The 26,304-nt window shown below is 44.0% G+C and overlaps 1 protein-coding gene and 1 non-coding gene across 2 annotated transcripts in view; one reads left to right on the plus strand and one right to left on the minus strand.

Annotated features, from left to right (window-relative positions):
* Glp2r (glucagon-like peptide 2 receptor) overlaps positions 1-26,304 on the minus strand; it is a 68,147-nt gene that overhangs the window by 6,698 nt on the left and 35,145 nt on the right. Inside the window, 2 exon segments of the mRNA NM_021848.2 lie at positions 4,515-4,653; positions 14,964-15,052. Of these exon segments, the coding sequence (NP_068620.1) occupies positions 4,515-4,653; positions 14,964-15,052 (228 nt within the window).
* LOC148002921 (U6 spliceosomal RNA) lies at positions 16,711-16,817 on the plus strand. Its single transcript, XR_015632454.1, has one exon. It is a non-coding gene; the product is annotated as a U6 spliceosomal RNA (small nuclear RNA).

The following is a 26,304-nucleotide window of genomic DNA, read 5'->3' on the forward strand; positions in this document are numbered from 1 at the left end:
CTCTTGGGGTGCTCCAAGAATCCAGCTGCTATATTGTGAGATGCCCAAGATACACAGGAAGTGAAGCTCACTGATCAATGGCTCTAGCTGAACTCCTGGCTAACAGGTCACATGAACATGTAGTCATGTGAATGACCCACCAAGGACAGGCATTCCAGGTTGGTGTTTGCAGGTCCAGCCAAAATCAAGTGTATCAGAAAGATGATACCTACGGAACCTGCACAGCCCAACCCAAAGAATCATCAAAAACAGTAGTCATTACCGCTTTAAGCCTAAACGTTTGTGTTTTATTACACAAATGGCCAGAGCATTTGTGTTACGTGAAGTTTCCCATGATCTCCACATGAGCGTCAGATCCTCAGCTTGTCTTGGATGTGTGCTATCAGGTGATTTGGGGCTTATGCTAACCAGTATGTCCTAAGGCCACCAAACAGCTGCAGGATTTGCTTTTGTTTTGCTTTTTTTTTTCTTTGAAGATTACACTTTGCAGATTAGAGCCAAGCAGGAAAGTCAAATCACTAACCCTTAGCTTTTGAAATCCCCCAAAAGGCTGAAATAAATTAAATAGGTTTCAATGATGGGAAAAAATGTTACCAGTGGGTCTGGTGCCTCAGTTTAAAGCCCCAGAGAACTGAGTCCAATAGGAGTGAAAGAAAAGTGTTGAACTGTTGCTGTGCCGTGTCCCTGAGTCACTGGTGGGAATGAAGGGGGCTGGCATGTTTTCTCTGCTCTCTGCACAGGATCGCAGTGCCTGTGACAGAGGCCTGAAGACTGTGGAATAGGTAACGTGATGTCCCCTGGTTCCAATCTCACAGGATGCTTTGGATGCCCACCGTGTGCTATGTGACATGTTGGGTGTGATATGCTGGGTTACAGGCAAGGGCTTTAACCTCTACATAAAACTTCCATGCACACTCCCTATCCCTCAGTCTTCATCTTCCAGAGGGCATCTGGGACTAAAGGGGCATCAGACTTTCCAGCCAATTCAATCCCTTGAAGGTGTTTTTTGCTACCCTGTAGTTATTTGAATAGCTGAGGGACTGCAGCACGCATCCTAACTTGTCACTGTTTATTTCATATTAATAGTAACTTCATTTTGGTGAAATACAGAAATTTTAGTATGTCCCCATTTATTCATTCCTCTTTGTGCTATTACTGTGATGTGTATGTGATATTTTTATGTTGCAAACCCAATAACATAACGGTTATCACATTGTACATTCATCTTGTGTCTTCTAAATCAGTTACGGGAAAAAAAATCAATGTTGTTGTCTCTCCTATTTACATATCAACCTTTGAGAGTGTTTGAACTTCTTGTGAATTCGAGTTACTGTGCATTGTCTTTTCTTTCCTCCAGACTAAAGGACTTCCCTTGAAACCACTTGTGGGACTGTCATCAAATTCTCAGTCTTTATCTACCCAAGAACATACGCTACCTTCATCTTGATACAGTTTTGCAAACACTGGAGCTATTAACTGACATGTTTTTATCAACCCTATCCCCCCACTCCCCGCAACACCTCTGCCTTCCTGCTCATCTGGCTGGCTCAGTTGTGAAAGGGTTGTTATTCTTTTGCCATATTGAAGACTGTATTTTGTTTGTGAGCTAAGTTCTTGTTCTCCTACCCAGGCTGGCCCTGGGTCTGCGATCCTCCTGCCTCAGCCTCCTGAGTGTTAGGATTGCAGGCTCATGACCATGGCGTCCCACCGACTTTGAGCATTTTGACTTCAAGGTCTCTGGATGTAAATAACCTTTGTTTGATGCTGCTTCCAGCCCATTGTGCACGGGGATTCAAGCGTTCCCTCCAGTCTGGGAAGTTTTCGAGCATGGCTTCTGCACATTTTCCCTCCTCCTTCTTGTCTCAGCTTTATCAGGCCTCCCCGAGCACACACATTGCTTCCTGGAGCATCACCCGGGTTACTGAAGCTCTGTCATTTCTTTACCGTTTTCTCTCTGTTAAGCTGACAAGATCATCTCCGCAGACCTGTCTTTGCTTTCGCTCTTTCTTTCTTCTGCCACCGTAGTTCTGAGATGACACCGTTCTGCAGAAATCTCCATTCTAGTCATTGATGTCATTTTTTTCCTCAGTATGGGTCACACATTCCTGTTTCTCCTAACTTTGGATCCTAAAATTAACGCTGTTGCTGTTGCTGTGTGTTTCTTTTCCAAGAAGTATAGATCAAATAGGGTATTGCCCTGTATCTCATACTGTGCTGGAAAACCCTGTGCAGAACAGGCTAGCTCAAAACTTCAACACTCCTCCTCCTCCAGGCTGGTGAGCACTGAGATTTCCAGCTTGAACCATAGCCCTCAGTAGGGTTTCAAAGATTTTGTTATCTTACCCCCCTCCTCACCACTGAGTGGTCTGACTTGTGGTTTAGTAATTTTTTTATTACTTCCATGATACCCATCTCCCTACATATGCAGCCACTGACATCTGTGCTCATTTTTAAAATGTAGGTTCTTGAGCTGGAGAGAGGATAGCTTAGCAGTTAAATCTTGCAGAAGACTTGGGTTTGGTTCCTGGCACCTCCACCATGGGATGCACAACTGCCTGCAACTCCAGTTCTAGAGTTTCTCCTGCCTTCTGGCCTCTTAGACAACTGAACATACGGGCCGTACATAGACTCGTGTAGGCACGTATACACACACATCATCTTTTTTAACTTCTTTGAAAAATTGGGTTCTTACCTGTAAGACAAGTCTCCTGACCCTGTTTATATTAGCTGAACAGAGATCCAGTGACTGGTCAGAAATTATGCCTAACTACCTCCTGTTATAAGGTCCCCATACACTTTGCCATCAGTCCTGTGTGTCAACTGGAGAGCACATCCCAGGTTCAGCCAGTAAAGAGGCATTCCATAGCCTTTCTTTCCAGGTCCTCCCACGTCTACTCTCCATGTGCGAAGGAACTCATCCAGGGAGGCATGGACAGCCCTTCTGATCTCCCTGGAGGATGTCTGCAAACTTGGGCACGTACACAATCCTTTAGTCTTCCTGAGAGACACAGGGTAGTCCATCACAGCAGCCTCTGCCTCTCATCTTCTGGCTAACCCACAAAAATCTGTTTTTTGCCCTGAATAGGACTACCCTATCTATGACTGTGATTGAGCTCCCCTGCTCCTTTAGGGGGAAAAAGTGGTTAATTTGGAGTTGAAGTTGACTAATTCTTTTCTTGTTTGATTGGTTTGGTTTAGGGTTGGGTTGGGTTTGGGGGGTGGGGTGGTCTTATTTCTTCATTTGGTTTGGGTTTTTTTTTTGTTTGTTGTGTTTGTTTGTTGTTTTGTTGTTTTTGTTTTGAGACAGGGATTCTTTCTGTAGCCTTGGCTGTCCTGGAATTCACCCTGTAGATGTAGACCAGGCTGGCCCCGAACACTAGAAATCACCTGCCTCTGCCTCCAAAGTGCTAGGATTAAAGGCATGAACCACCACTGCCCAGTTACGTTGATTAATTCTAAGACCACTGCTGTATGGGGACTTTGGCTGTACTGTTACCTGCTGCCTTACTGGCTTCTGCCCCTGAGTCTCACCTCTCTACAGCCATACCTCTCCTCTGTCTCACCCTCCTTCACTAGGCCAGGACATTCTAGGCTTGCTTTAAACAGCAGAGTGCAGTGGAGTCATCAAGATGTCAGCTCCAAGTCTCAGCATTAAAATGCCAGCGCCCCCTTCCCCATGCTCTTGGGAGCCCGGAGCTGCCACATAAAACGGCAGTCACTCTGCAGAGAGATCACAGGAGAGAACATGTGGAAAGCGAGAGAACCTCAGAACAAATGGAAGAAAGGAACATAGTTGATAGTAAAACAAAAAGAGAGAGAGAGAGAGAGAAAAGAAAAACTGAGGCCTCAGGAATTCAAATCAAATGAAGCTAGCCCCAGCACAGGCTGTTGTGGGGGTGTGAAGCCACAGGACCCCAGTAGGCTTCATCACACCAAAGCTTAGCCACACCTAATCCCCATGCCCTCTCTAGATGTCTAACTCCTAAGTCATGGTTGGAGGCCACACTAAGCTGTCAGTCCATAGACAGCAGTGGTTAAACAAAGCATCCAGGCAACCAAAGCTGAACTCCTGTTTCTAGTTTTGATGCACACCCATCTGTCTGGATTAAGAGCCTCTTCATCTGGACTCCTCCCTACCTTAATAGTATTGTGTGCAGTGAATACATGTCACGGGATGCATGGAAATGGTCTGCTTTGTACGATGCTCTGCAGATAACACAGCAAAAAATAGGCCCTTAATAAAAGGCTTCAAGGTGACACTCACAGTTAATATGATCATGAGTCACACCACCTACTACAGTCCAGGAACAAGAACGATTTTCTCTTCTGAGTCACTGAATCATGCCGGCAGGATCTAGGCAACACTTCCCCCATCTGCGTACCCTCGAATGTCACAGATACCCACCAACAAAGCCCCCCAATACTAGAAAAAGTGTGTTGGTCCCCAGCTCTGCTCAGTTCTATTTGGACCCTGTGTATTTTCTCTGAGCCAAGGCATGAGTCAGACAACTTACGTGGACAGAGCTCAGTGTCAGCTGGATGAAGAGTCGAATACGTTTTGAAAATCCTTGAACTTGGTCGTCGGGGAAGAAAGTGAAGAGGACCTCATGAACCCCCAACAAAGGAATGAGGAGCAACGTTGATTTCGCCAATCTGCAAACGATACCAACCTATCAGTCATGAGGGCCTTGCTGGGACTGGGCAAGATGCCCTGCTCACTATTCACATCTGTGCTGTAAATCTCCCACTTCTGATGAACAGTTCATCTTTTGTGACCTTACTTATTCTTGTATCCCTGTGTGTAGCAAATACTCAGGGAGCTTTTACAGAATGAATGAAGGAACTATGCCCCAGTAGGATATCACGCCTACAGACATTGATGGTCTGATGGATAATATACTTCTATGAGAGCCGCTGCCACCCTTCGATACCACCCAAGTTTAACAAGTTCCTGGGTACATGGCTGCCAGGTCCTGATACTGGTTTCTCTCCCAAGAAATTCAGTGCTTCCAATGCCAACCTCAAACAAGAAAGAAAACGAGTTGCCCAGGGCCACAGAGACACCAAGGAGCTATCCCCATCCTGAAGTGGAGCCTGCCCTCAGCTGTCCCTCAGTCCTATGACAGCAAGAGCCACAGGAAATGGAAAACTGATCCTTCTCGTAAAGCACTCTAAAGTACACAGTGTGGAGGTTGGCGGTCGTTTACAGTCTACACACATACCACAAAAAAGACAAACATTCCTTTGTACCACCCACGAGCAGAGTGTACAGCTGGGGCCCAATTGCTCCAAACTGGTGAATCCCAAGCAAGGCTGGCCATTAAAATTCCTTTCAAGGCTTTTAAGATACATACAGTGGGTCTTCAGAATGCGTAAGTTCTGCTCTAGAGGAGCCAACCAACTGTAGATTGATGGACACGATTTCTTCAGTTGTGTCCATATTGAACCTGCACAGATTCGTTTCCTTATTGTTTATCTCTAGACATTGCAACACTGCGACTATTTACACAGCATTCACACTGCTTTGTGTACTAGACATAATCCAGAGATGATTTAAAGTACATAGACTCGGAAAACAGATACATCAGCAGTTAAGAATGCTTGTTCTTCTTCTGGGGGACCCAGGTTCTGTTCCAAGCATCCATATCACATAGCTCACAGCTACCTGTAACTCCAGCTCCAAGGAAGCTTTTGCCTTCCTCCAGTTTCCATGGCTACCTGCACACACCTGACATGCACCCACATAGATGTATGCATGTAATAACTAAATAAAAATAAACCTTAAAAATAAAGTATAATAAAAGGATTCAGCACCTCAGATGGGTTCTGGAATAGGTCTCCCATGTGCATTAAGGGCCATCTTACTAGGTCCCAGAGGCTGTCCCCCAAGAGTGTGGAGTTTGCAGAGCTCCACAGTGGACTCCAAGGAGTAGTAGAGGCTGGGAATGGCCTCGTTTTACCACTATCTGCTTCTTGACTTAAAGTAAACAGAATTAGCAAAGGTGACTCATGTTCAGGGAAAACAAACGAAACTGGTGTCTAATCCACACTGGGGGGAAAAACAGAGCTTAATTGTAATGTGTTTTTAACCCAAGTACTTAAAGAGCCAGAGTAGGAAGAAGCCCAACGCCCAACCCCCAAACCCTCCCACAGAGAGAGAGAGAGACAGAGACAGAGACAGAGACAGAGACAGAGACAGAGACAGGGACAGGGACAGGGACAGGGAGAGGGAGAGGGGGAGGGAGGGAGAGAGAGAGAGAGGTGGTAAAGATACAGAAAGCTACTGTGGTTAGCAGTCCACATGCCATTTTTCTAAAAGGCGAAACTCCATCCTGTGTCTATGAGACCCACTGAAATGCATGGCCACCCATGCAGCAAAACCTTCTGCTTCTTTATAGCCATCACATAAAAGGGACTCTGCCTGCCCATGTGGGCTGGACATCCCCAGAGCCTTGACAGTCAGGGGAACCCACGACTTGGGAGGTGAGTGACAGACCCTGGTTATGTGCTTCTCCTGAAGGGAGCTCAGATCCACTTCTGCCCCCGCACCCACCCACATGGGTGTCACTTAGAAAATAATATTTCCAGGGAGACTTTTTTTTCCATCTCTTCCCTTTTTTGATAGCTGAGGATTGAGACCAGGACCTCACGTGTGCTGAGCACATGGCTCTACCACTGAGCCCTGCATCTAAGGATTAGTTTGTTGGTTTGAATATACAGGAATGTTAAGATCCCTTTTGGCTCAAAGGTTGCAAAAGGAAGAGGTTGGGATTTGACCTGAAGGCTACTTTTGCTTAGGATGTAGAGTTGTTTTGACAGTAGGAGACATCTTTAGTAGAAGATGTAAGTGTGGATGCTCACATTTTAATCTTGTGGAAGCTAGAGCAACCGGAAGCCAAGGCTACAAACTCCTGCTCCTACAATCAACTACGGCTAGCTGGTGGTTCTCCTTTAGATTCTAAACGGTCTCCAGCCTCCATAGGGCCTGCACCCTTGATGATATTTGCTCTGCACTGACGAGAGCCTGAACTTGTGACTCATACTCTGGATTATCTAGAGCAATAATACACATCAACGTACTTATGTGCAGGCCCATGTCTCACCAGCAATTGATTTCTTGGGTGATATCATGGCAATTATGGATTTTTAAGTTTCTTTTTTCAAGTGTGTGTGTGTGTGTGTGTGTGTGTGTGTGTGTGTATTATGTCTAAATGTGAGTTTGCATGTTAGTGCAAGATGCCTCACTTGTAGATGGGTGTGAACCATATTGACATGGGTTCTAGGAACCAAACTCAGGTCCCCTGAAATGTAATATGCACCCTTAAACACTGAGCCATCTCTCTGGCCTAATTAAGGGTTTTAAAAGTCATGCTAACTATGGAATGATGCTAGTTCTACAGAACGGTATCGAAGAGAACACAGAGGGCTTCCTTCCATTTCCCTCGTATTCACAGATGGTATGGCCATAGTCTATCCGTCAACACCAGGAAGCCAGCAATGAGAGCAGACTAAAAATATATTCCAGACGTTGTTGGATTTTACTTGTTTTCCATTTTCAACCTGTCCAGAACCCATGTGGAAAACATCACATCTCTAATGGCATATTGGGTCACTTCTGCCACTACCACCCCTCTGGGTAGATGAAGGCTGGACCTCCCTACTACTCACACCCTTCTAATGTCTCCTTGGACAAAAGTACAATTTGTGTCTCAGCCCAGATGAAAACCATAAATAGTCCCAGACGTTTACTCTTATGGACTGTGTGTATGCTGTTCTCTCATCCATAGCCGACTGTTTATTTAAATGGTACAGTTTGTTGCAGTCCTTTGAGGACTCAACAAATATTTATTAAGCATCTGCTCAGGGTACATGAGTGGGTACAGAGGGAGTAGAAAGCTCAAACCAAGGGCAGTAGGACACAGGGACGGTACCAGGGTGTGGGTTCAAATAGCAACATCACCAACCACTCAGAGAGACCTTGGGTGAATTCTTCAACCTCTTTGTCCATTAGTTTCTTCATTTATAGAAAGAAGATTATACAAAGAATAGTGTCCACCCTGCAGGGTCCTCATAAGGATTAGGCAAATGATGCAAGGGGTCAGATTGGGCTGAGGGGGAGGGGGAGGTGGGGAGTGCATGCGTGCAAACATCCATGTCTGGTGTTGTCCTCCGTTGCTTTCCCCCCTCATCTACTGAGCCAGACTCTCTTCGAGTTTGGAGCTCATCGATTCAGCTAGAGTGGTGGCCAGTGACCCCAGGGGATCTACTGTCTCTACCTCTCCATCACTGGGCTCATAGTTGTCCATCTTTTACACATGTGCTGGGCATCCAAACTTGGGTTCTTGTGCTTACAGCAAGCACTTTACTGACTAAACAGTCCCTCAGAACCCCCTTACTTCAATTTTTGATAAAGGGTCTCAGGAAGTTATCCAGGCAGCCCTCTGCAGCTCAGTCTAGTCCTGAACTTGCGATCCTTCTGCCTCAGCCTCCACAGGAGCTAGGATTCCAGGTCTGTGCCACCAGCCTCAATGGTCATCATTTTTATTTATTTATTTATTTATTTATTTATTCATTCATTCATTCATTTTGGACTTGGAAAGGTAAAGATTATTTGCCTTATACTTTCATATTACAGTCCACCTTTGAGAGAAGTCAAGATGCAAACTCAAAGCAAAAACTGAACAAGAGGCCATAGAGGAGGGCTGTTTATTATCTTGCCTATCATAACTTCTTGTCCTTACGTGCTTAATTTGATTCCTTATGCAAGCCAGGAAACAAAAGCAGAGGGACCACCCACAGTAGGCTGGAACCTCCTACATCATAGTTAATCAAGGAAAATCTGAACAAGGCAATTCCTCGATTGAGAATCTCTCTTTCCAGATATGTCCAGGTTTGTATCTCGTTGACAAAAACTAGCCCGTATATTTTGCTTAACAAAAATTAATTAATTAGGGGGCTGGGGATTTAGCTCAGTGGTAGAGCGCTTACTTAGGAAGCGCAAGGCCCTGGGCTCGGTCCCCAGCTCCGAAAAAAAGAACCAAAAAAAAAAATTAATTAATTAGCAAACACTTAATGGGCACCTACTATGTACACCACTTTCTCTCCCAAGAAAGAGGTATAAGCACATTGTTATCCCAGAGTTGTTTCCAGATCTCTGGGCAATAGAAAACCACATTCTAGAGTCTGAGCTGCACAAGACTTGAGGGAGCACCACAGTGTCTAGAGTGAATGAGAAAACACTGTGGTTGACGCTCACCTGTGCCCTACCTCACTCTAGTCCTGGGGGGAAGACTTTAAAAGGAAGCTGTACATTATTCAGTATTACTTTTTTGTATGGATGTGTGATAAACCCAGAGTCTCTCCATTGCTAGGCTATGTTCACATTCTCATCCCTTTTTTTTTCTTTATTAACCCGGAAACCGGGAAGAGGAATAACAATCGAAATGGTTGTCATTTTAAAAGGACTCCTGCCCGTAAATGGCTGTGCTTCATCATGGTGACAGACACATGTGACAAATAAAGGAGCAGAGACTTGTTTGAGGGTTAGGCTTAATCCATGTTCACTTGACCTCCTTTTTTGGGGTGGGGGGTGTTGCTATGTGGAGATATCACAGTGTGGTGTAGAGCACATGGAAACACTAGGCTGTACAGCTCATGGTGCCTAGCAGGCAAAAAGTAAGAGGAAGATGCCCACTGCCAAATAGCCCATCCCAGGGACCAATGTCATTATACTAGGCTCCATCTCCTAAACGTTCATCACCCTGTCCCCAAGAGTGTCACAGACTGGAGGCCAAACTTTCAACACATAAACTCCCAGGAGACCTTAAGACCCTGCAGAACAGATGCTATACAGCTCCAAGGGGGCTTGTCAGTTTACCACCCATTTGTGATACTGCTAGTCTGTGGCTGATGGGGTTTAATCATAACACTCAACTGTGGTACTTGGTGGGTGGAGTAGGATAAGCTGAAGGAAATTGATAAAGTCACAGAAGTTGGAAGATCATTTGACTCCTCCTGTAGCAGTTCACGTGACCTAAGAAGGATTACGTGAGCCTTCCCTGAAGCATGTCCCAAGACCCTTCTTTGAAAGGTGGCTTCCCTATTCCCACAGGAAGGGAGCATCCTTACTATTGAAGTCGTTGGACCACAGAGAAGCACCTGGACTCACAGGGCTTGCTACATCTCGCAGTCTATTACCATCAGATCATGCCTCATGTGTCCAGTAATATCTCCCCATGACTGTCCATCCTTTATCAAACCCACCATAAGCAATATGAATTTGATCATTCTGTCTTCATTGCCTTGAGGAGGCTCCCATGACACAAAACTTCTACATTTATATGCTTTTCTCTCATTAATCATCTATACAACTTTCCGACCCCAGCCAAGGTCCCTACGAGTCAAGGCAAACGCTTTCTTTCTGCTCTCGTGCTGTCCACCAGAAACTCCTGTCAGAAAAGAGAATGGGATGGGTGAGTGCCGCAATTACTCTTCCCTGTAAAGTCACCCTGAACTCGGGCTACACACTCACATGGAGAGCAAAACCATTAATAAGGGGGAAGAGAGCTATCTCCGTGCTGGGAGCCACAGAGAATAGTGAAGTGAGAAAAGGCTGAGGGTCAGTTAGCCTCTGAGTGCTTGCCCTTCATCCTTGCCTCAACCTACCCTCTCCAAGTCAGACAGTAGATCCATTTACTGTTTCCTTTACCTGATGGCAGAGGCCCTTGGGGAAAGCTAAAAAGCCTCTAAAAACTTGCCTCTTGGGTGAGGTCTACATGTGTTTAATTTAAACCTTCCTAAAATAGACTCCTGGACAGGGACTGGAGCTTCAGGCATTGCATTCTAAAAGCCTCCCAAATCTGAGAGCTGGAGGTAGCCTTGTATCTCATGCACTGACACCATGCCCCTCTCTTTACCCCACTGAGGGCCTTCATGGAAAACTAACATGGGGCATATAGAAGAGGTCAGTTTGGGGCAGGCGTGGCGATGCCCTTGGATGTAACAGCTGGTATGACGTCTCGATAGCAAAATGGGCAAACAAGCTCACAGATTCTGCGAGGACTCTCCAGCTCGAAGAGCACAGTGAGAGCAAGTCTGTGTCTTCAGAGACAAGTTCCACACTCTACAAACTAGTAGGATCATGCCAATCAACCGGGTCATGCTCTCCCTGGGAAGAGTGAATCAGTAGAAAAGACGTGGGAGACCAAAATGTCAGAGAAAAACCACAAAAGGAGAACATTTTCAGAACGTATTCCACTTGATTCCGTGGAAGCCAGCTGGAGAAATGAAGTGGCTGGGGTTAGTGGCTGGGAGCGGGGTTCTTTGGCACCCTGCTTTGACAGAGTGCTAACCAAGCACTATTCTGGTGATCTCTGGATTTGTGAGCCTTCTGTTAAGACCAGAAAATCTTTTGAGGCAAAGGAAAACTTAGAGAGGAGCACCCTCCCCTTACCTCCTCCTTCCACAGACTTCAAAAATGCACAACAGTCTAGCTAACACCCAAGAATGAGCCCTCACCCCAGGGAAGCCTTTGGGTAGGCTCACACCAAGGTTCTTTTTCTCAAGCATTTTCCCTGAACAAGAGTGGAAAGAGGAAAAGGCAGATTCCAGACAGATTGCATATGCCAAGTTATTCTTTCTCCTCCCCCCCCCCAAATTCACCTTTAATGATTGCCAGGCATATGGTTTCCCCAGCGTCTTCACCTACCCTTCCCTAGATCGATGTCACTCAATGAGACTGTACAGAAGCACATTCACCATGGGCCAAGAAGGGCTTCCATGTGCTAATGCATCTGATGGTAGTCCTCCATTCTGGCTGTCTATCAGAATCTCCCGGGGAAGCCTCTAAAGAACCCACACGGTAAGATTCTAACCCACACTTCCTGAGCAGACTACCCAATGATGGGGCCCACAAGGCTGTGTTTCAAGCCAGCTCTCTCCAGATGCACATAGTAGCTAAACTGGGCAACTACTAGGAGTCACTGAGGGTCTAGAGCATGAAGAAGGTCCCAGGGAAACATGACAGACTTGAAGTGGAAACAAGGCCATAGAGGTCAGCCTTTGGGTCTCATGTCTGCCGGCTAGTTTTATGCCAACTTGGCCCAAGTCAGAGTCATTTGAAAATAGAAACCTCAACTAAGAAAATATACTGCTACCAGATGGGCCCATGGGAAAGGGATCATTTTCTTGATTGATAATTGATATGGGAGGGTCCATCTCACTGTGGGAGGTGCTACTGCTGAGTTGGCCATTCTGTGTGCTATAATAGAGAGCAAGCCACGAGGAATAAGCCAATGAGAAGCCTTCCTCCATGGCCTCTGCCTCAGTTCTTGCCCCCAGATACCTGACTGCCTTGAGATTCTGGGCCCTCTGCCCTGACTTTCCCAGATGACAGACTGCAGCTATAAAATGAATTAAATCCTTTCTCCCCATGTTGCTAGGCCATGGTGTTTTATCACGGCAACAGAGTACCTAGCTATGACAAGTCTCGTTGGCTCCACTTCTGCCTCCCGGAAGTCTTTGCCTCTGCGCAGTCTCTCGACGTACCCTGGTAGTCAGGGCACTTGCGTATCAAAGGGGTGGCATTCCTTGAGTGGACTCTAGAAGCCCTGCCTATTCTTGGAGAACAGTGTTGTGAGGAGGCTGAGTCTTGGGACTGGAGCCAAAAAAACTGTCTGGCCACTTGGAGTCTGGATTAGAGGCGCCAGGAAAGACAGCATGACTCCCTGGGGCCCAGACCAGGCCAGTTCCCCAAGGTTAAGGGTTTCTGCCAAATGTTTGGATGAAAAATCTAAGTAGCGACTAATTTGTGTGTGTGTGTGTATGTGTGTGTGTGTGTGTGTGTGTGTGTGTGTGTGTGTATATATATATATATATATAATGTATGTGGATATATATGTATATACACTAGTGTGTCTGTGTCTGTGTGTATAATATATATGTACTATATATATACAGTGTGTGTGTGTGTGTGTGTGTGTGTGTGCAAGCTTTCCAGATTAGGAGAGGCTTATTCTTCTATATCTGTTGGAGTAAGAGTCTTGGGAAGATGAGCTTAGGGTCTGGGTCTAGGGCAAATGCCTAGATATCGGCCTCCATATCTGATCAAAGTGGCTTCCCACAGACAATGTCCTTCAGGTGCGACAATTCATAGGAGATGGGTCTGTCATAACTCTCCCACTGCACACACCAGAAAGTAGGCCACAGGAGCCAAGCTTATTTAAGGTCACTGAGGGAGCTGGGGTGTGGCAGCCCCCTCCCTCCTGTCTATTCCATATCAATGTCTCCGTCACTGCTGCAGTAGCACACACACTGCTAAAACATGGTATGGGACCCGGGTCATGCTCACCTTCTGTTTAAGCACACCGGAAGCATCCAATGAATGTTTGCCTTGTAAATGGGGGATATCTGACTTTTCATCACAAAAGTCAGTCTTAGAAATAGTTTGCGACATGGCCGGAGGTGTTCCCACTCCCACCCTCTGCTTACAGTCTGCTATGTAAACTAAAATCCCTAACTCAGAGCTTTTTTTTTTTTTTAGATTCAAATACACATTCTCTTTCCAGCCCTAGTGAAGTTGTCCTGCCACCTAGAAGAATAACTAGAAATGGAGGGAGAAGGCCTCGCCTGCCATTCACTCCTCATTCATTCATTCATTCATTCATTCTTTTTACAGCAGTACTGCTCCCAATAAAAGCCTGTCATTTGATTATTATGAATAGAGACTGTTGTCACTGTAGGGTACTAAAGATAAGACACAACAAAGGTGAGTCACAAAAGAAAGGGAACTGTATGACAGCCATTTCTATGGATTCTAAACATTTCTTTCCTTAAATCATCCTGCAACAGACACAAACTACCCTGCATACAAGACTTTCTAAGACCCTAGACCATGGAGGTGGTTTAATCAAGAATGGCCCCCATAGGCTCATCTGTCTAATTATTTGGTCTTCAGCTGGTGGAATGTTTGGGAAGGATTAGGAGGTATGGCCTTGGTGGAGGAGGTATGGCCTCGGTGGAGGAGGTGTGGCTTTGGTAGAGAAGGTGTGTCACTAGGGGTAGACTTTTAGGTTTCCAAAGTCGGTGCCATTCCCCGTATTTTGCTTTCTGTCTCAGGTTTATAGATCACAATGTAAGCTCTCCAATACCCTATAGTGCCATGCCTGCCTGCCTGCCTGATGCCAGGCTTCCTGCCATGATGGTCATAAGCTTTAAGCCTTATGAAACTATAAGCACCCCCCCCCCATTAACTCTCTCTTCTATATGTTTCCTTGGTCATGGTGATTTATCATAGCAATAGAAAAGTAACTACAATAACCATTTATTTTTACAGTCTCCTGACAGGACATTAGTATGTTCTTAACTGTTCAGCCCTTTCATCATCTTCATGTGTTTAGAAGGCTTAATCATTGGCAAAAGGGTCACATGCACCTCAACAGCTTCTCATAAGGGCTCTCTTCTCTCACCTCACCTTAAGAGACAAGTACATCATTACAATCTAGATGCTATGCTTTGAAAGTGAAATATCTTCTATGGGTTCATTTGTTTAAATGTGTACTCCCAAGCTGGTAGTGTTCCTTTAGAAGTTGGTAGAATCTTTTTGGTCATGTGGCCTAGTTGGCAGACATAGGGATATAGAGGTTTGCAGTTGACATTTATATCCCAGCCTCATTTCCGGGAGAGCTCTGCTTCCTGACCTACTGAAAAGTGTTGATGAGCCTCAAGCAGTCGCCACCAAGGACGTGAGCTGCTTGCTTGGCTGAGCCTTCCTGGACATGATGGACTGTGCTCTCTCAAACCAGGAGCCAACATATGTCTTTCATTAAGCTGCTTTTTGTCCAGTATTTGGTCACAGGAATGAAAGTAATAAGGGATATATTGTTCCTCCTATCTCAAGACTTGGTTGACATCAAGGATAGTCAAGATAACCTCAAATTGCTAAACACTGGCCTCCAGCCACTCACCTGTATTTGTAGTCTCTGAAGCACATCTGATGAGCTTTGAGCTTAGAAATGAGAAGCTTGAGAATCTTGAGGAAGATGAAGAAATTAACCTTGAAAACAAAAGGCAGATGCAGGTAACTAAGGGGCAGATGCCACATGTTGTGGATATCAAGGTTACCCTGGGTGGGCCCATAAGCCCATGTTCATCCATGTGAACCACGGGCAAGTTGGCAGTTAGTTCCTCACATAGGAAGTGGCTATGGTTGTTCCAAAGACTCTTGGGGGATGAGGGGAACTTGGAATATCATTTAGTTTATCCTGCCTAGCTGATGTCTAGCACTCAATACTCAGAAGACATACAAGTATTACTACTAAGTGACACTTAATTGCTTACCACCCAGGCTTTGGGCTAAGAACTTACCACAGACATTTTCATTTATTCTTCAAAGCAACCCTCTGCAGTTTTCATAGTGTGTGTGTGTGTGTGTGTGTGTGTGTGTGTGTGTGTGTGTGTGTATACATATAGAGATTAGTGTAATACTGAAGCTTGCATAGCTAGGCAGTGACTGAGCAGGCGATTATGACCAGAGTTAGCTTCACTTAAACAGAAGAGTGTGCTGGCTCCTCTCAGGAGCGAGCTATGGCTCTCCTGCTGTGTGACTCCAGGTCTGCAGTAGGACTCACTGGGCAGTGTATGTCCTCCACTCTCTATGGTATTTTCCACAACTCTCATAAATGGGGAAAAGCTAGACCTCACTGCCAGCTTTGACAGTAACTATGAAATATGTCTGAAATTCCTTGGTGCTTCTTTTAAAAAGGAGACCTTGGTCTTCTTCCCCGACTCTCACCTCTGTGTGTGTATTGTATTTAATTACTTTCTGCTAACGAAAAGAACATGATAGATGATATCACATGATTTCTGAGTAGAGATTTCAAAAGGAAGTTCTGTCCTATCCCTTCCCTCTCCCCCTCTCACTCTCTTCCCTTCCTTCTCTCTCTCCCTCTCCCTCTTTCTCTGGCTAGCATTGTTCAGTCTTAGCAAAGCTAACCACCATGCTGTGAGAGAGAGTCCCACGTGGGAGAACCAAATCTTCTACTAATGTTCGCAGTTCTCCACAGCCGTGTGTGAATCTTGGGAAATGATCCTCCTTCAGGCCCTGTCAAGCTCTCCTATGGCTTAATCTCTGGTTGATAATTTGACTCATTAGATATCATGAGTCTGCTGAACATGAAAAAAGCGGTTGAGTGTAGACTAAATGTGAACTTGAATATTAAGAACATGGTTTACAAGGAGATTGGAAAGGCAGGGCCAACCAGCAAGAGATTTCTACAATCACACGGTCATGCTGAAGGGCTTGGATTTTCTCAGGAAGGTAGTGGAGAACCAGGGATAAATTCTAAGCAGGCATATGACTTGATAAGTTCAGAACCTCTGCTTTTCAGGAAGAGCATTTTAGCAACAGGGATGGGAATGGATTAGCCAAGGGTAAATCTGGAGGTGGGGAGCAGTGGGGAGTACTTAGGAAAGATGACAGGCACTCTCAGGCAGCTGCCCTGGAGTTTCAGTGATAATGAGAAATGACTCATTTAAAACTATCAAGTGTGGGTCAAATGACCCTCGTTACTGGTTAGATGTGAGACCAAAGATCAGCTGACATTTCATGGTAGACCTCTACTGTGTGGTAGTGCCATTCACCCAGAGAGGGACCATGTGGAGAGAACGCTCTGGTGAGGCTGGCAGGAGGGTATGTCTAAAAACTTCAAACAAGTGCTCGCTTCGGCAGCACATATACTAAAATTGGAACGATACAGAGAAGATTAGCATGGCCCCTGCGCAAGGATGACACGCAAATTCGTGAAGCGTTCCATATTTTTAAGCTATACCCTAGAAGAAGCAAGAAACTAATCGTCTTGGCAACAAAACAAAGAGAATGAAAGCACACAAACATAACCTCACATCCAAATATGAATATAAAGGGAAACAATAATCACTATTCCTTAATATCTCTCAATATCAATGGCCTCAACTCCCCAATAAAAAGACATAGATTAACAAACTGGATACGCAACGAGGACCCTGCATTCTGCTGCCTACAGGAAACACACCTCAGAGACAAAGACAGACACTACCTCAGAGTGAAAGGCTGGAAAACAACTTTCCAAGCAAATGGTCAGAAGAAGCAAGCTGGAGTAGCCATTCTAATATCAAATAAAATCAATTTCCAACTAAAAGTCATCAAAAAAGATAAGGAAGGACACTTCATATTCATCAAAGGAAAAATCCACCAAGATGAACTCTCAATCCTAAATATCTATGCCCCAAATACAAGGGCACCTACATACGTAAAAGAAACCTTACTAAAGCTCAAAACACACATTGCACCTCACACAATAATAGTGGGAGATTTCAACACCCCACTCTCATCAATGGACAGATCATGGAAACAGAAATTAAACAGTGATGTCGACAGACTAAGAGAAGTCATGAGCCAAATGGACTTAACGGATATTTATAGAACATTCTATCCTAAAGCAAAAGGATATACCTTCTTCTCAGCTCCTCATGGTACTTTCTCCAAAATTGACCATATAATTGGTCAAAAAACGGGCCTCAACAGGTACAGAAAGATAGAAATAATCCCATGCGTGCTATCGGACCACCACGGCCTAAAACTGGTCTTCAATAACAATAAGGGAAGAATGCCCACATATACGTGGAAATTGAACAATGCTCTACTCAATGATAACCTGGTCAAGGAAGAAATAAAGAAAGAAATTAAAAACTTTTTAGAATTTAATGAAAATGAAGATACAACATACTCAAACTTATGGGACACAATGAAAGCTGTGCTAAGAGGAAAACTCATAGCTCTGAGTGCCTGCAGAAAGAAACAGGAAAGAGCATATGTCAGCAGCTTGACAGCACACCTAAAAGCTCTAGAACAAAAAGAAGCAAATACACCCAGGAGGAGTAGAAGGCAGGAAATAATCAAACTCAGAGCTGAAATCAACCAAGTAGAAACAAAAAGGACCATAGAAAGAATCAACAGGACCAAAAGTTGGTTCTTTGAGAAAATCAACAAGATAGATAAACCCTTAGCCAGACTAACGAGAGGACACAGAGAGTGCGTCCAAATTAACAAAATCAGAAATGAAAAGGGAGACATAACTACAGATTCAGAGGAAATTCAAAAAATCATCAGATCTTACTATAAAAACCTATATTCAACAAAATTTGAAAATCTTCAGGAAATGGACTATTTCCTAGACAGATACCAGGTATCAAAGTTAAATCAGGAACAGATAAACCAGTTAAACAACCCCATAACTCCTAAGGAAATAGAAGCAGTCATTAAAGGTCTCCCAACCAAAAAGAGCCCAGGTCCAGATGGGTTTAGTGCAGAATTCTATCAAACCTTCATAGAAGACCTCATACCAATATTATCCAAACTATTCCACAAAATTGAAACAGATGGAGCCCTACCGAATTCCTTCTACGAATCTACAATTACTCTTATACCTAAACCACACAAAGACACAACAAAGAAAGAGAACTTCAGACCAATTTCCCTTATGAATATCGACGCAAAAATACTCAATAAAATTCTGGCAAACCGAATTCAAGAGCACATCAAAACAATCATCCACCATGATCAAGTAGGCTTCATCCCAGGCATGCAGGGATGGTTTAATATACGGAAAACCATCAACGTGATCCATTATATAAACAAACTGAAAGAACAGAACCACATGATCATTTCATTAGATGCTGAGAAAGCATTTGACAAAATTCAACACCCCTTCATGATAAAAGTCCTGGAAAGAATAGGAATTCAAGGCCCATACCTAAACATAGTAAAAGCCATATACAGCAAACCAGTTGCTAACATTAAACTAAATGGAGAGAAACTTGAAGCAATCCCACTAAAATCAGGGACTAGACTAGGCTGCCCACTCTCTCCCTACTTATTCAATATAGTTCTTGAAGTTCTAGCCAGAGCAATCAGACAACAAAAGGAGATCAAAGGGATACAGATCGGAAAAGAAGAGGTCAAAATATCACTATTTGCAGATGATATGATAGTATATTTAAGTGATCCCAAAAGTTCCACCAGAGAACTACTAAAGCTGATAAACAACTTCAGCAAAGTGGCTGGGTATAAAATTAACTCAAATAAATCAGTTGCCTTCCTCTATACAAAAGAGAAACAAGCCGAGAAAGAAATTAGGGAAACGACACCCTTCATAATAGACCCAAATAATATAAAGTACCTCGGTGTGACTTTAACCAAGCAAGTAAAAGATCTGTACAATAAGAACTTCAAGACACTGAAGAAAGAAATTGAAGAAGACCTCAGAAGATGGAAAGATCTCCCATGCTCATGGATTGGCAGGATTAATATAGTAAAAATGGCCATTTTACCAAAAGCAATCTACAGATTCAATGCAATCCCCATCAAAATACCAATCCAATTCTTCAAAGAGTTAGACAGAACAATTTGCAAATTCATCTGGAATAACAAAAAACCCAGGATAGCTAAAGCTATCCTCAACAATAAAAGGACTTCAGGGGGAATCACTATCCCTGAACTCAAGCAGTATTACAGAGCAATAGTGATAAAAACTGCATGGTATTGGTACAGAGACAGACAGATAGACCAATGGAATAGAATAGAAGACCCAGAAATGAACCCACACACCTATGGTCACTTGATTTTTGACAAAGGAGCCAAAACCATCCAATGGAAAAAAGATAACATTTTCAGCAAATGGTGCTGGTTCAACTGGAGGGCAACATGTAGAAGAATGCAGATCGATCCATGCTTATCACCCTGTACAAAGCTTAAGTCGAAGTGGATCAAGGACCTCCACATCAAACCAGACACACTCAAACTAATAGAAGAAAAACTAGGGAAGCATCTGGAACACATGGGCACTGGAAAAAATTTCCTGAACAAAACACCAATGGCTTATGCTCTAAGATCAAGAATTGACAAATGGGATCTCATAAAACTGCAAAGCTTCTGTAAGGCAAAGGACACTGTGGTTAGGACAAAACGGCAACCAACAGATTGGGAAAAGATCTTTACCAACCCTACAACAGATAGAGGCCTTATATCCAAAATATACAAAGAACTCAAGAAGTTAGACCGCAGGGAAACAAATAACCCTATTAAAAAATGGGGTTCAGAGCTAAACAAAGAATTCACAGCTGAGGAATGCCGAATGGCTGAGAAACACCTAAAGAAATGTTCAACATCTTTAGTCATAAGGGAAATGCAAATCAAAACAACCCTGAGATTTCACCTCACACCAGTGCGATTGGCTAAGATCAAAAACTCAGGTGACAGCAGATGCTGGCGAGGTTGTGGAGAAAGAGGAACACTCCTCCATTGTTGGTGGGATTGCAGACTGGTAAAACCATTCTGGAAATCAGTCTGGAGGTTCCTCAGAAAATTGGACATTGAACTGCCTGAGGATCCAGCTATACCTCTCTTGGGCATATACCCAAAAGATGCCTCAACATATAAAAGAGACACGTGCTCCACTATGTTCATCGCAGCCTTATTTATAATAGCCAGAAAATGGAAAGAACCCAGATGCCCTTCAACAGAGGAATGGATGCAGAAAATGTGGTACATCTACACAATGGAATACTACTCAGCTATCAAAAACAACGAGTTTATGAAATTCGTAGGCAAATGGTTGGAACTGGAAAATATCATCCTGAGTGAACTAACCCAATCACAGAAAGACATACATGGTATGCACTCATTGATAAGTGGCTATTAGCCCAAATGCTTGAATTACCCTAGATCCCTAGAACAAACGAAACTCAAGACGGATGATCAAAATGTGAATGCTTCACTCCTTCTTTAAATGAGGAAAAAGAATACCCTTGGCAGGGAAGGGAGAGGCAAAGATTAAAACAGAGACTGAAGGAACACCCATTCAGAGCCTGTCCAACATTTGGCCCATACATATACAGCCACCCAATTGGACTAGATGGATGAAGCAAAGAAGTGCAGACCGACAGGAGCCGGATGTAGATCTCTCCTGAGAGACACAGCCAGAGTACCGCAAATACAGAGGCGAATGCCAGCAGCAAACCACTGAACTGAGAATAGGTCCCCTATTGAAGGAATCAGAGAAAGAACTGGAAGAGCTTGAAGGGGCTCGAGACCCCAAAAGTACAACAATGCCAAGCAACCAGAGCTTCCAGGGACTAAGCCACTACCTAAAGACTATACATGGACTGACCCTGGACTCTGACCCCATAGGTAGCAATGAATATCCTAGTAAGAGCACCAGTGGAAGGGGAAGCCCTGGGTCCTGCTAAGACTGAACCCCCAGTGAACTAGTCTATGGGGGGAGGGCGGCAATGGTGGGAGGGTTGGGAAGGGAACACCCATAAGGAAGGGGAGGGGGGAGGGGGATGTTTGCCCGGAAACCGGGAAAGGGAATAACACTCGAAATGTATATAAGAAATACACAAGTTAATAAAAAAAAAAAAAAAAAAAAAACTTCAAACAAAAGAGATGCCTTAAGGCAGATAAATGCCCATGCCTGGACCTCAGCAGAGAAGGAAGCCATTAGAGTGCTGGGAGAGGCTTTGGTGGCAGATATTTTCTAAGAAAAGAGCTGACAGAAAAGGTGATCAGGACAAGTCACAGAATAAAATCTCTACAAACATTGATCTATCACAATACCAATGTCCCCATGCAGAAGGAAAGCCCTACAGACTAAAATGTGTGCTATAGAATGCACCATAAATACCCATATTTATGTCTTGTGTGCTCTACTGGCCTCAGAGTTTCAGTGCTAAAAAGCTAGAGTGTCTAAGACATAAGTCAACAGGAACAAAGGCAGTACCCAGCCAGAGGATATTTAGTACCAGAAAATTAAAAAAAACTGAAATGAAACATAACCAAGTAATGTATCCCCTTTAACAGGATATCTGCTTCTCATCACAACGAGAAAACACTGTGTGCTTAGCTTAGTTACTTGTAGAACATGGGCATTTTTCTGACAAAGTAAGCTTAACGGGGAAGATACATCTTTCAGCCAATGGACTGCAGTTGGAACTGTCTCCTAGGAAATAGTGCCTGTGGATCTACTGTTCTCTATGTCTTCCAGAGACCAGACAAGAGAAAATGAGCAGCAACCAGGGCCACGTGAAGGAAGCATCTCTCCACAGTTCCAGTCGACCGTCATCCCCAGTCACCATGGAGCCTGGGCCCCTCTGGCTTTCCAAAGGTCTAGAATCAGCAGCCCCTTTTGGATGGTGGGTTCTTCATTTGTATACCAGCCGAGAAGGTGACAGATGAGGAATGCTTTCAAGAATGAAACTATCTCCCCTAGGAATCTGTGACAAGACAGTGAACACTCAGAACCCCAAACATATAAAACTCTCTTCTAGGGTCTGGACCCTGCAGCTGCTTTTGCAGATGTTACCTCCTTGGTAACATGGATTTGGCACCCTATACAGCTGTGGGTCTAGCAGTGGTGATTCCCAACATGACAGCCACTCTGGGTCTTGTTTTACATTACCAGCAATCTCTTCTTTCTGTCAACCTTCAGTTTGCTCTATGGTCAAAAATGCTTATACCTCTAAGGTTTCTCCTTAAGGCCAAAACCCACCTTCCCCACCAGTCCTGCTGAAATATATGTGCTCTGTAGAAGGTAAATAACGACTGAGAAAGCATGGAGGAAATCTCCTTTCTTTCATTCAAATCATTCATTTTCCACAGCACTGAAGCCCTCAGTAAATGCCTGTTGTAGTGAGGAATGCCACCACCCAAACACACACACACACACACACACACACACACGTACACACACACACACACACACACACACACACACACACACAGTTTGTGTATTTGATCCCCAGCTTATGGCACTGTTTGGGAAGGGCATGGAGCCTTGCTACACAAAATACATCACTAAGGCCTCACTTTGAGGGTTTACAGCTTCACCCTCCTTCCAGTTCTCTCTCTCTCTCTCTGCTTTCCAAGCATGGATGAAAATGTGATCAGACAACCTTTTCTCCTGCTACAGTGCTTCCCCTGTCTGTTGACATGTCCCCATCATGATGAACTCTCCTGTATTTTATCACAGCGATGGAAAAGTGACCACTGTACCTATGATCTGATTTACTTTCACAGTGAAAAGTGGAAGTTGAGGTGCACTAAAGGTAAATACAATACGACAGAATTTAGCAACAAGAGGCTCCCTGATAATGCTGTAGCACAGAGGGGAGACCAAGGCCCAAATGTGATGCATTGTGAGGCATAGAACAGGAGTGGACAAAGGATGATAACAAAAGCGATAACGTGACCACACTTCACTGTGTAGAGATGGAAGAGGGTTGTGGTGGCAGATGATAGAGTGGGCAGGGAGATTGCCACCCTTCGACTCTTCAGCAGAGAACAGTATAGAAGGGAATTGATGCTTAGGGAGACGTGCAGCTCTAGGAAGCTCCTAGCTCCTAGTGAGACAGAGGACCTAAAGACAGACAAGGGAAAATGAGAAGTAACTTTGCTCATTTTCAACATTGTCGAATTCTTAACCTATCAGAGAAGTCAATGAGAGTAAATGATGGTTTGATTTTGTGACATCATAAAGTCAACAGATAGTTCATTCAACTGATTGACTAAACAACCCACTTGACTGGGTGTTCAATCTGGTCAGATGGTTCGCTCCACTGAGCAGAATAATGATTCAATGACCTTTCTCAATGTAATTAGTTAATGAGGCCACCCTTGAACAAATGGAGTACTCAAGGCTTTAAACCTTGCTAGCAGGTGGTAGTGACTAAGCTATAAGAACACAACATGTTCCAGTATGACTCAACTTTGACAGGACAGTCAAGGGTGAGAAGCTAATGAAAAGTTTTATGAAAAGACACGCAGGAAGAAGAAGGTGGGAATTCTCCTGTTTCTTTTTCTGGTGAACATCTGGATTTCCCCGCCTGTCACAGCATGAACCTTTCTGAAACACAAGAACCATAACACTAGCAGCAGCAGATGAAGTCAGCTGGTGTGTCTGACAGTCCAGAATGGTATGTTTCTTCAAGCCAGACATTGTTCATCAAACACAGACAAAGCTTGGGAAGCAGGGATGATGTGACAAGGGATCCCGAACCTAAAATTCCCTTGTGACAGCCCAGTGATCTGTTCGCCACATGCACATGTGACTTTTCCTCAGAAAGTATGCACCTTGCTCCAGATCTGGTGTGGCAAATATAAAGGAAAATTGATAAGCACCCTGGGATCTGAAATAATGAGTACGGCTCAATTTTGATTGGCATGTTTTTGTTGTTTTAGAAAAGTGGTTCCCGACCTGTGGGTTGCAACCCCTTGGGGGGGGTGTCAGACAATCCTTTCACAGGGATTGCCTAAGGTCATCTGTATATAAGATACTTACATGACAATTCATAATGATAGTAAAATTACAGTTAAGAAGTAGCAACGAAAATAATTTTATGGTTGGGGGCCACCATAAAATGAGCAACTGTGTTAAAGGTCACAACATTAGGAAGGTTGAGAGCCACTGTTTTAGAATTTCCATTCAAATAGAATATATGTGGAGGTCAAGGGATTCTTTTCTTAACACAGTATTTCCTTTTGCTATGTCACAATCCAGTGTGTTGTGAGAATCTCCGTTCCATGCGGTTACTTGGAGACCCAAGGCTCTGTCCATGTTGTTGCCAGTGAGTCCTCATTTAGATTGGGCTTATGGCTATTCAGATTAGTTGAGAGTGACCATGTATGGTCATATGACCAACCATAAAAGCCATGGTCCAGGTCCTTTATGGCAAGTAGTCTTTATCAATGGAACACTCTATTGTAGGTCAATTCCTCTTGATCAAATCCCTACACACAGAGACAATAGTAATTAAACAGCATCTTCCCTAAGACCTTTATAGAAATGCTCCTTTCCAGGCATGTCTGATGACTTTTGCTTTTGCTAGTTGACGGAATTGGAAAGTTCAGTTGAAATATTAGCTTCCAAGGAGGGATATGGAGCCATCAGCTGGTCATGTAAAGAAACAGAACATCCCAACGGAGAAGGAAAACTTTGAGTTTTTCCATATAGGTAAAACACGAGGTGTGGTCAGAAAGGACAAGCAACACTTCTCACATTAAGGAGTCGGGAGTCAATCTTGAGTGTTAAGTTGACTCATTGAAGAGTAGCAGGCAAATAGAAGATGTAATTGGATTTTTCTCGAAAGTGTTCTTTCTGACTGCAGTACGATGGCTTGATTGCCAGGAATAAGAAGGGAGGGAACCAATCAAGAGGCATTTGCAGAGGACCACACATGAGGGCTGAGTAAATGTTGGAAATGTAGAGTTGAGAAGGAGATGCCTTGGAAGGAACTTCAAGAAATAACGCCAACTTGAAATCCCAGTGGATATTACAAAAAGAAAAAAGATAGGATCTATGAGGACACCAAATATTGTGGCTTGAGTGTCTGGTGATGGGTAGTGGAGTCACTTTCTGGGTGGAGAAAATAAGAGGAAGAGAAGGATGGATAAAAAGATGGGGAGCCCATTGTGAGCTAGTGTGAATATGGGTCAGATCGTAACTGGAGTTATAGAAACAGCAGCAGCTGAAGATCATTTTATCCAAATGGGGAAGACAAAACATGCTCTTTTCTGGCTATGGAGAAATGTTACTCCAGGAACTTGGAAAGAATAGCAGAAGCTAGCAGACTGGTGCATCTTAAGGAAGGCAGAAGCAGCAAGGTGATGGTTCCTGGCTGTGCACGAGGGTAACTTGAGAGCTTCTAAAGCGTCAGCTGCCTGGTCCTATCCCCCATAATCTCTATGTGACTAGTCTCAGGCATCACAGCCCTTCTAATTTGCAGTCCATTCTGAGAACCACATTTGTTGGCAGCTTCATCCATTTTAATATAAACCTTAATCTTATCAGGATACAAATTCTGATTCCATGCTTCGAGTTAAGGGTGACAAGAATCTGAGTTGATAATAAGCTCATGAGAATCTGTTGCCAATGCCATTGGTCCAAGGATTCTTAGAAGAGCAAGTGTAGCCAGATGATTTTCAACCCCAGCTACAAACTAGGTTCTCCAGGTCCTTGTGAGATCAATGAAGCCTAAACATGACAATGGGAATCAAGCCACAAGGAATTTTAAAGACATCCTGGAGACTCCAAGAGCAAGTAGAAAATGGTATTCTAAATTTCAGCTGTTTAATCAGGCAAAGCCTGGACTCTCAATTAATGGTAAATTGGTAGTTTCTCTCCTGGTTTGTTCTTCCTTGTTAGCAAGCACCTCTCAGTGCTCAAAGTATGGATTCCAATCATCTCCTAAATATGTGTGCCAAGAGGCCACCAT

Source organism: Rattus norvegicus, chromosome 10 (genome assembly GCF_021556685.1).
Source record: "Rattus norvegicus strain SHRSP/BbbUtx chromosome 10, alternate assembly SHRSP_T2T, whole genome shotgun sequence".
In the NCBI taxonomy this organism is placed as follows: domain Eukaryota; kingdom Metazoa; phylum Chordata; class Mammalia; order Rodentia; family Muridae; genus Rattus; species Rattus norvegicus.